Source organism: Papio anubis, chromosome 18, assembly GCF_008728515.1.
Source record: "Papio anubis isolate 15944 chromosome 18, Panubis1.0, whole genome shotgun sequence".
Taxonomy (NCBI): Eukaryota; Metazoa; Chordata; class Mammalia; order Primates; family Cercopithecidae; genus Papio; species Papio anubis.
Window position 1 is genome coordinate 21,784,593 of NC_044993.1, and position 10,662 is coordinate 21,795,254.

General features: G+C 49.6%; 2 protein-coding genes across 10 annotated transcripts in view; one reads left to right on the top strand and one right to left on the bottom strand.

Annotated features, from left to right (window-relative positions):
* DUS2 (dihydrouridine synthase 2) overlaps positions 1-4,451 on the bottom strand; it is a 59,638-nt gene extending 55,187 nt beyond the window's left edge. Inside the window, exons 1-2 of one of the 9 annotated variants that reach the window (XM_021932372.2) lie at positions 4,358-4,445; positions 3,706-3,861 (exon numbers count right to left, since the gene is read on the bottom strand). Coding sequence is in view for 1 of the 9 variants with exons in the window: in XM_009196725.4 (XP_009194989.2) it covers positions 4,089-4,232 (144 nt within the window). In the remaining 8 variants the exon portion in view is untranslated. The other 8 variants (XM_021932373.2, XM_031657896.1, XR_002519397.2 and 5 more) reach the window with 8 other exon arrangements.
* On the top strand, positions 4,364-6,409 carry DDX28 (DEAD-box helicase 28). Its single transcript, XM_009196732.4, has one exon. The coding sequence runs from the start codon at positions 4,507-4,509 to the stop codon at positions 6,145-6,147; it is 1,641 nt and encodes a 546-aa protein (XP_009194996.2). The 5' UTR covers positions 4,364-4,506; the 3' UTR covers positions 6,148-6,409.
* The last annotated feature ends 4,253 nt before the right edge of the window (positions 6,410-10,662 follow it).

Here is a 10,662-nt window from a genome sequence, read left to right on the forward strand (position 1 = left end):
CTACTAAAAATACAAAATTAGCCGGGCGTGATGGTGCATGCCAGTAATCCTAGCTACTCAGGAGGCTGAGGCAGGAGAATTGCTTGAACCCAGGAGGCGGAGGTCGTGGTGAGCTGAGATCACGCCACTGCACTCTAGCCTGGGCAACAAAAGCGAAACTCCATCTCCAAAAAAAAAAAAAAAAAAAAAAAAAAAGAAGTTAATGGACCACATGCAACAAGAGCTATGATTCAGTGCATGCTTTGGTCACAGAAGAACTCTATCCCAGCCAAAGTGCATTTAAAGTGCTTTGTTATCACTCAAGTTTGGTTTTAGAGGAGACGAATGACTACTCCAATCTCTGGCTTACCCAGTAAAAGACTACAAGCCCTTTGGCCAACTTACATGGGAGGCATCACTTGAGTGAACAAGATTCAGATAAGGAAGCAATAGAAGAGGTTGAGCCCAATTTTGGATACTGATTAGGAGATAATCTGCAGCCAACAGGGATTCATGAATGGCTTTTGAGTCAAAGGGTAACATGGCCATAGCTGTTGTTTATTTTTTTTTTTTAGACGGACTCTTGCTCTATCACCCAGGCTGGAGTGCGATGGCATGATCTCAGCTTACTGCAACCTCTGCCTCCCTGGTTCAAGTGATTCTTCCGCCTCAGCCTCCCTAGTAGCTGGGATTACAGGCGTGTGCCACCACGCCCAGCTAATTTTTGTATTTTTGTAGAGACGGGGTTTCACCACGTTGGCCAGGCTGGTCTTGAACTCCTGACCTCGTGATCTGCCTGCCTTGGGCTCTCAAAGTGCTGGGATTACAGGCGTGAGCCACCACACCCAGCCTAGCTGTGCTTTAATAACATCATTTGGGAAACAGAAGGTGGACTAGAGGGTAAAAGACAAAGAGCAGGTAGGGAGCTGGATAAGAAGGAAGGTCAAAGGGTCCAAGCATACTATAGTGACAATGACTGAAATATGATTACCTGTGCAACAGTCCTGCTACAGGTGGGAAAACGGAGGAACAATAAAGGAATATTAACAGCACTTTTTATTGTTGTAATGCTTGCAATCTCCAAAGTGCTTCATTTATAACTGTGATTCTCAAGCCTAGTTACATCTGGAGAGGTTTTTAAAAATACCAATTTCTGGGCCGGGCACAGTGGCTCACATCTGTAATCCCAGCACTTTGGGAGGCCGAGGTAGGCGGATCAACTGAGGTCAGGAGTTCAAGATCAGCCTGGTCAACATGGCAAAACCTCGTCTCTACTAAAAATACAGAATTAGCTGGGTGTGGTAGCACGCACCTGTAATCCCAGCTACTGGGGTGGCTGAGGCAGAAGAATCACTTGAACCTGGGAGGCAGAGGTTGCAGTGAGTCGAGATTGTGCCACTGAAGTCTAGCCTGGGTGACAGAGTAAGACTCTGTCTAGGCCTTACCCCAAATCAATTAAATCAGAATGTAAATTCCACAAGGGCAGGAATTTTGGCTGTTTTGTTCACAGTCAGTGCCTGGCACATGCATGGTGCTCAGGAAGTATTTGTTGAATGAATGAATATACCATTATTAACTGAGATCCAAGGAACACACCAAGCTCCTGATCCGAGGAGCTTAGATTTTTTTCACAATAAGGACACCTTTCCTATTTCTAAAGCACTACTTATAAAAATATCTCAAGAAAACAATTAGAAGTTACTCAATGTCTACCGTGAGTGAGGGGGAAAAACGGTAGGCAGTGTCGCCGGGCGTGGTGGCTCACACCTGTAATCCCAGCACTTTGGGAGGCCGAGGCGGGCGGATCACGAGGTCAGAAGATCGAGACCATTCTGGCTAACACGGTGAAACCCCGTCACTACTAAAAATACAAAAAATTAGCCGGGCGTGGTGGCGGGCGCCTGTAGTCCCAGCTACTCAGGAGGCTGAGGCAGGAGAACGGCGTGAACCGGGGAGGTGGAGCTTGCAGTGAGCCGAGATGGTGCCACTGCACTACAGGCTGGGCGATAGAGCGTGACTCTGTCTCAAAAAAAAAAAAAGGTAGGCAGTGTCTAGTGATGTGACAAGAAGAAATTAGTGGCCATGGGCACAGACAGGCTTAGGCAAGCTCTAACTCCTGTGAAATTTTGAGGTAATCATATTGTAAGGACTCAAGCATAATGAGAAAACAACTATATATTAACCAGCTACCCTACCCTGGATGTTTGAACAAAACCCAAAAACCCAAATGCACATACATACGTATTATTTTGTTCTGATACTTCGGGATTACTTTGATATATTTGTTCTGGCTTTGTACAGAGTAATTCTTTGTTTGATTTCTGAAAAACAGTGGCACATGGAAATGGATGAAACCTGTTGGGACAAACATCCAAACGACTTTTTTTTTTTTTTTAGACAGAGCGTCGCCCTGTCGCCCAGGCTGGAGTGCAGTGGTGTGATCTCGGCTCACCGCAACAACCTCCACCTCCCGGGTTCAAATGATTGTCCTGCCTCAGCCTCCGGAGTAGCTGGGATTACAGGCGTGAGCCTGGCCCCAAGGAACTATTTGGATAAGGAGGAGCCCTGAGTTTGTAGAATCATAAAAGTAGCATAGAATCCGGCCGGGCACAGCAGCTCACACCTGTAATCTCAGCAAAGACGGGCAAATCACCAGGTCAGAAGTTTGAGATCAGCCTGCCCATCATAGTGAAACTCTGTCTCTATTAAAAACACAAAAGTTACCTGGGCGTGGTAGCACATGCCTGTAATCCCAGCTACTCAGATGGCTGAGGCAGGAGAATCCCTTGAACCCAGAAGGCAGAGGCTGCAGTGAGCCAAGACTGCAACACTGCACTTCAGCCTGGGCAACAGGGTGAGACTGTCTCAAAAAAAAAAAAAAAAAAAGTCTCCAGCCATTGTCAAATATGGTGGGAGGGAAAGGGGGGAAAGGGCAAAATCACCCTTGTTTTAGAACCACTACCTTATCCAATGACTGTTCGTTCACCCATCACTACTCAAAACTTTCTCTTCGTACTTCCAGATGTTTTCTTGTGGAGAAAAAAAGCCTCTACTCCTCTGGTTTATCTGGCAACTCTCCAGAAAGTCTAATTGTGTAGCACAAGGGTAGAGTGTACTTAAAATTGTAAAAGTTTTTCCTCATACTATTCCAAAAAAAGCAGTTTTTATCTTTTCAGTGGTATTTGATGAAACTAAAACGCTTTCTCCAGATGTTACGAACCTCCCAGAGAGTTAACCCATAAACATTTACCTTATCTCCCACCCCAGGCACTGCGGATTACAGAAAATATCTGACACCCATTTTCCAGATCTGTTCAAGAAGTGTCTGTTGGGCATGGTGGCTCACGCTTGTAATCCCATCACTTTGGGAGGTCGAGGTGGGAAGATCACTTGAGGCCAGGAGTTCCAGACCAGCGAGGCCAACATGGTGAAACTCTGCCTCTACTAAAAATAGAAAAAAGTAGCCGGGAGTGGGTGGTGCATGTCTGTAGTCTCTGCTACTCGGGAGGCAGAGGCAGGAGAATCGCTTGAACCCAGGAGGCGGAGGTTGCAGTGAGCCGAGATCGCGCCACTGCACTCCAGCCTGGGTGACAGAACGAGACTGTGTCTCAGGACAAAAAAAAAAAAAAAAAATGGTGACTCATATAGTTCTTGTTTTTACAACCCGAATATCTGAATTCAGGTAAAATATTCTGCCTGTCCAGGGCTACATGATAAGCCACGTACCTGCTCACTTCGCAGGGTCGCAGCACCCTTCTTACTACTATTTAGGCAATATAGGTTTCTGACCGGGAAACCAGCGGAGCTGAGCGGGCTGCAAGAGGGGTGGGTTCAGGATGAGAAGTTGGGATGCATGACGAAGGAGTAGAGAGTGAATCTTGGCTGAAAAGTAAGGAAAATAACTGTGAAGAAGAGATGACCCAGCTTGAAATAAAGCCTGAAGACCTCACCTCCCACTTGAGAGAGAGAAGCAGCTGAAAGCCATCAGCTTGCACTCTGGGCTCTCAGACAGGGAGCGTGAGGGGTTGAGACCAGATCTACGATTTCACACCCCTGTCTCGGCCCCTAGGCCTGACCATTCATTCAAATTCTCAATAAAAAAGGATTACCAGACCCTGCGCAGGGAACACATCTGGGAAAACAGCTGCAACCTCGGAGACCAGCACGGGACAAGCTATCTCTGGGCAATAAGGAACAACTAAAGAGAATCCCAGGAACCAGGTAACCAATCGCCAGAAGCCCTCCGCCCTCATGATCCATTGGGTCAAGGCCCCACTGCCGCCTCGTATCGCCAGCCTCCAGTCCTGCCTCCACGACGCACCCTTCCCCAAGGCTGGCCGGGTCTGGATGTCGCCATCCCCTATTCCGAGCTACAGACCTCGCAGCTGAACTCTTAGAGAGAACCTCCCTTCTTCCTCACGGTGCTGCAGCTCCGTACAATGTACTGAGCCTCGCCAGCCACCGTAGGCGAGGTCGCGGCGCGTCCGTGACGTCACTTGTGTGCGCTTCTGCCGCACTAAGGGAAACATGGCTCTATCGCGGCCAGTGAGGCTCTTTTCCCTCGTGGCTCGGTTGATCCTGGCGCCCCGACGAGGTCTCACGGTCCGCAGTCCCGACGAACCCCTGCCGGTGGTGCGCATTCCAGTGGCTTTACAGCGGCAGTTGGAACAACGGCAGAGCAGGCAGCGGAACCTCCCGAGGCCGGTGCTGGTTCGACCTGGACGGCTGCTGGTCTCGGCGCGGCGGCCGGAGTTCAACCAGCCGGCGCGCCTCACACTGGGTCGTTGGGAGAGCGCGCCGCTAGCCTCTCGAGGCTGGAAGAGTCGACGCGCGCGTCGGGACCACTTCTCCATCGAGCGAGCGCAACAGGAGGCGCCAGCTGTGCAAAAGCTCTCGTCCGAGGGCAACTTTGCTGACCTGGGCCTGGAGCCCCGTGTGCTGCACGCACTACAGGAGGTTGCGCCTGAAGTCGTTCAGCCCACAACCGTGCAGTCTAACACCATCCCCCAACTACTTCGCGGCCGCCACGTCCTTTGCGCCGCAGAAACCGGCAGTGGCAAGACTCTCAGCTACCTCCTGCCGCTGTTTCAACGGCTCATGGGCCAGCCAAGCCTGGACTCCCTTCGTATCCCCGCTCCCCGAGGCCTAGTCCTTGTTCCTTCCCGAGAACTGGCCCAACAGGTGCGGGCTGTGGCCCAACCCTTGGGCCGCTCCTTGGGCCTGCTGGTGCGGGACCTGGAGGGAGGCCACGGCATACGTAGGATCAGGATGCAATTGTCCAGACAACCTTCAGCAGATGTGCTAGTGGCCACTCCAGGGGCTCTGTGGAAGGCCCTGAAAAGTCGACTGATAGGTCTGGAGCAACTCTCGTTCTTGGTGTTGGATGAGGCAGACACACTGCTGGATGAAAGCTTCCTGGAACTGGTGGACTACATCTTAGAGAAGAGCCACATAGCAGACGGCCCAGCTGACTTGGAAGACCGCTTCAATCCCAAAGCTCAGTTAGTGCTGGTAGGAGCCACATTTCCCGAAGGTGTAGGCCAGTTGCTGGATAAAGTCGCCAGCCCAGATGCTGTCACCACCATCACCAGCTCCAATCTCCACTGTATCATGCCTCATGTGAAACAGACATTTCTGAGACTGAAGGGAGCAGATAAGGTAGCCGAGCTGGTGCACATTCTCAAGCATCATAACAGAGCAGAAAGGACTGGCCCCTCAGGAACTGTTCTGGTGTTCTGTAATAGCTCCAGCACTGTGAACTGGCTGGGATATATTCTGGATGATCACAAAATCCAACACCTAAGGTTGCAGGGGCAAATGCCAGCCTTAATGAGGGCAGGAATCTTCCAGTCCTTCCAGAAGAGCTCCCGAGACATACTTCTCTGCACAGACATAGCCTCTCGGGGCCTGGACAGCACCGGTGTGGAGCTGGTTGTCAATTATGATTTCCCCCCAACGCTGCAAGATTACATCCACAGAGCAGGGAGAGTGGGCCGTGTGGGGAGCCAGGTTCCAGGCACCGTCATCAGTTTTGTGACCCATCCCTGGGATGTGAGCCTGGTTCAGAAGATTGAGCTGGCGGCTCGCCGAAGGAGAAGTCTTCCAGGACTAGTATCCTCGGTGAAAGAGCCTTTGCCGCAGCAACCGGATTTTGACAAATCTGATTAAAATGTGATCCTAGAACAGGGATATTTCCCAGTATCTTGGGTGGGTGATCACACTTGTGAGTGGGAGGCTGTGGGCTGCCGTCAGCTCCTTGAGGGTAGGATGAACTGCCATGTGACTTGGAAAGGTAAGATGCTAGCCAGCATTGGAGAAGAAGCTGCTGAGCATGGCTTTCTGTAGTCTTTCACAAGACACAAGTGGATTTTGACTTTGTATCATGTCATGATTTCTAACAATAAATGATGTTTTTATGTGCCTCCCCTAAGAATATTTAGCACTGGGGCGGAATTCAGTAGTTTCTGAGGATTCATACCCCAGACTGCCACATCTAGGACAAAGGCTCTTTCAGTTGATGTTTTAATTTATAAACATTGAGTTTTTATTTCCTGCCCCCAAAAAGGTATCCATTAAGCCCCCAGGGAAAGGAAAGGAACTATGACCAGCAGTAGACAGAGTTCTTCACTAACAGCGCTCAAGACAAACGGGCATCTTGGCGAAATCTCTCTGGAAGGTACCGGCAGGAAAGTAAAGGGTAGACTAACACAGAGTTTTGCTTGTACTTCTATCCCAACTCAGTGGCCGAGAAAGAGGAGAGATGATTAAACTGTTTTACAAAACTGGCAAGATAACCATATAGCATTTTTTAAATATATATATATACAAAAAAATTACAAAAATTAACCCGGCGTGGTGGCACGTGCCTGTAGTCCCAGCTACTCGGGAGGCTGAGGCAGGAGAGTCACTTGAACCTGGGAGGCGGAGGGTGCAGTGAGCCAAGATCATACCACTACACTCCAGCCTGGGGGACAGCAAGACTCTTATCTCAAGAAAAAAGCCGGGTGTGGTGGCTCACACCTGTAATCCCAGCACTTTGGGAGGCTGAGGCGGAAGGATCACCTAAGATCAGGAGTTTAAGATCAGCCTGGCAAACATGGCAAAACCCTATCTCTACTAAAAATACAAAAAAAATTAGCTGAATGTGGTGGTGCACGCCTGAAATCCCAACTACTTGGGGGGCTGAGGCGCAAGAATGGCTTGAACCCGGGAGGCAGAGGTTTCGGTGAGCCAAGATTGCACCTCTGCACTCCAGCCTGGGTGACAGAGCCAATACCCTGTCTCAAAAAAAAAAACCAATCCTGAGCCCCACTCCAGATGGGATTAAGCTCTCTAAAGTTTGACCTGAGAATACTGTCTTTGTAAACTCCCCTGGGTGATACTCTGGCCCTCCTAAATCGATGAACCATTTGTCTATGCTGTACTGCCTTTCCCAGAGTCCCAGCAAATTCCTATAAGGCTGTGTACCCCCACAAGACCAGAGGGATGCTTCCGGACAAGTACTCTCTCCAGAGCGTTGGAGAATCTGAGTGATGTCTTGCTACCCCTCCCGCCAGAACAAACTTCCGAGGAACCGTACCCTTGATATTTTACCTCCTACCACTCCCTGCAGGCCGTCTGCTGTAATTAGCACCACACTAAAGCAACATATGAGAGAAGGTGCTGTGATTCTCAACCAGGGTGACCCAGTCTCCAAAGATCAGGCCGTCTCTACCTCCTGGGCATATCCCCTCTGCAATAACCCCACTAAATAAATGTCCCATGTTTGTTTTTTCAAGGCCAGTAACAGGGAGACCTCTCGTAAAGGTCATCTCTCTTTAGTAGGAAGTTCTTGGCCACACTGAACTAAAGGCTGCTCCTAGTATGGTCCTAATCAGGCTAAGGGCAGAGTTGCCTGTTTCTTTGAGTAGGACTAAATCACCTTTTTTATATGTAAAAAAAATAGACACAGGGTCTAGCTATGTTACCCAGGCTGGTCTCAAACTCCTGGGCTCAAGAGATACTCCTGCCTCCACCTTCCAAAGTGCTAGGATTACAGGCGTGAGTCACCATGCCTGGCCCAAATGACCTTTTGGTACCTCTACAGTGCTGACCTGGGCTGCTGCTGGGGGCTAAACCTCATCCTTTCATAGTGATGAGACTGTCATTGTTTGCCTATTTAAAGAGAGGGCAGTGTAATGATAAGGTTATGATTTTGTATTGTTACTTTTTTTTTTTTTTGAGACAGAGTCTTACTCTGTCACCCAGGCTGGAGTACAGTGGCACAATCTCGGCTCATTGCAACCTCCGCCTCCCAGGTTCAAGCAATTCTTGGGCCTCAGCCTCCTGAGTAGCTGGGATTACAAGTGCACATCAACATGCGCAGCTAGTTTTTATATTTTTAGTAGAGACAGGGTTTTGCCATGTTAGCCAGGCTGGCTGTGAACTCCTGGCCTCAAGTGACCCACCTGCCTCAGCCTCCCAAAGTGCTGGAATTACAGGCGTGAGCCAAGGCGCCTCGCCAGTGATTTGGGATTCTTTTTTTTTTTTTTGAGACGGAGTCTCGCTCTGTTGCCCAGGCTGGAGTGCAGTGGCCGGATCTCAGCTCACTGCAAGCTCCGCCTCCCGGGTTCACGCCATTCTCCTGCCTCAGCCTCCCGAGTAGCTGGGACTACAGGCGCCCGCCACCTCGCCCGGCTAGTTTTTTGTATTTTTTTAGTAGAGACGGGGTTTCACCGTGTTAGCCAGGATGGTCTCGATCTCCCGACCTCGTGATCCGCCTGTCTCGGCCTCCCAAAGTGCTGGGATTACAGGCTTGAGCCACCGCGCCCGGCCAGTCATTTGGGATTCTTATCTTGTCATGAATTTGTTTGAATTTCATGTTAAAATAGGCTCACCTGTAGACGTGGCAGCTCACATCTATAATCCCAGCACTTTGGGAGGCCAAGGCAGGAGGATCACTTGAGGCCAGGAGTTCCAGGTTACAGTGAGCTATGATGGTGCCACTGTACTCTAGCCTGGATGACAAAGTGAGACTCTGTTTCTGAAAAAAGAATAAATTTTAAAAATAGAACCATCATGCGCACTTCAGACAGTCATTTGGGAGCCTCATTTTGCCTTAGAGCACATTTAACATACCTCCCAGTGTACATCACCTTTTTTTGGGGGGCAGGGGGGATGGAGTCTTGCTCTGTCGCCCAGGCTGGAGTGCAGTGGCACGATCTCGGCTCACTGCAAGCTCTGACTCCCAAGTTAACGCCATTCTCCTGCCTCAGCCTCCTGAGTAGCTGGGACTACAGGCGCCTGCCACCACTCTTGGCTAATTTTTTGTATTTTTAGTAGAGACGGGGTTTCACCATGTTAGCCAGGATGATCTCGATCTCCTGACCTCGTGATCCGCCCGCCTCGGCCTCCCAAAGTGCTGGGATTACAGGCGTGAGCCACCGCGCCCAGCCACACCACCTTTAAATGTAATGAGTTTGTCCTCATTCTTAATAGCTACAAATCTGGAGCTCCAAACGAAGCCCTGCTGACAGAATGCCTCTCTGCTACCTGTATGACCTTGGATAGACCCCTAACCTCTTGGCTTTCTTGAGTCTTAGGTGGTAAAAATGTGAGGGTGCTATGAATTTACATTGGGGCAGAACAAAGTCAAGAAGAGCCTGTATGTTTTCAGTCTTCTTAATTGGAATGTATTCCCTCTCCTATTGAAACCGCCATTGCAAAATTACAACCGAGACAGTGAAAGAGAGTTGATCTAACCAACTCCATCTTGCTTGTAACCTCCAAGCTGTCCTTGTTCATTCCTGACCATAGGCTGAACTAACTTTGGGAGGAACTTAGTTTATAGTTTATAGTTTAAAACAAAGAAGATAACAGCCCTTTCCCAAAAGAAACCCCCTTTTTGCCTGGGGACTAGACTGCCTTTGTAACAAAATCAGCCAAAATATTAGAAATTATGGTTTAGGAGTCATGCAGCTAGAGGCTACAGGGTTCTTTTTTCTTTTTTTTTTTTTTTTTTTTTTTTTTTGAGACGGAGTCTCGCTCTGTCACCCAGGCTGGAGTGTAGTGGCCGGATCTCAGCTCACTGCAAGCTCCGCCTCCCGGGTTTACGCCATTCTCCTGCCTCAGCCTCCCGAGTAGCTGGGACTACAGGCGCCCGCCACCTCGCCCGGCTAAGTTTTTGTATTTTTAGTAGAGACGGGGTTTCACTGTGTTAGCCAGGATGGTCTCGATCTCCTGACCTCGTGATCCGCCCGTCTCGGCCTCCCAAAGTGCTGGGATTACAGGCTTGAGCCACCGCGCCCGGCCTGGGGGTTCTTTTTTCTTTTTCTTTTTTTTTTTTTTTTTTTTGAGATGGAGTCACTCTTGTTGCCCATGCTGGAGTGCAAAGGCGCTATCTCGACTCACTGCAACCTCCGCCTCCCGGGTTCAAACAATTCTCCTGCCTCAGCCTCCTGACTAACTGGGATTACAGGCATCCGCCACCACACCCGGCTAATTTTTTGTATTTTTAGTAGAGATGGGTTTCACCATGTTGGCCAGGTTGCTCTTGAACTCTTGACCTCAGGTGATTCACCCACCTCGGCCTCCCAAAGTGCTGGGATTACAGGCGTCAGCCACTGCGCCCAGCCGAGGCTACAAGATTCTGACCATTCCCCAAATTGTTCTTGGGGATAACATCACTATATAAAACCTAAGATC

Coding starts and splice junctions, on each gene's coding strand:
- DDX28 (XM_009196732.4), top strand. CDS start 4,507: ATGGCTCTATCGCGGCCAGTGAGGCTCTTTTCCCTCGTGGCTCGGTTG.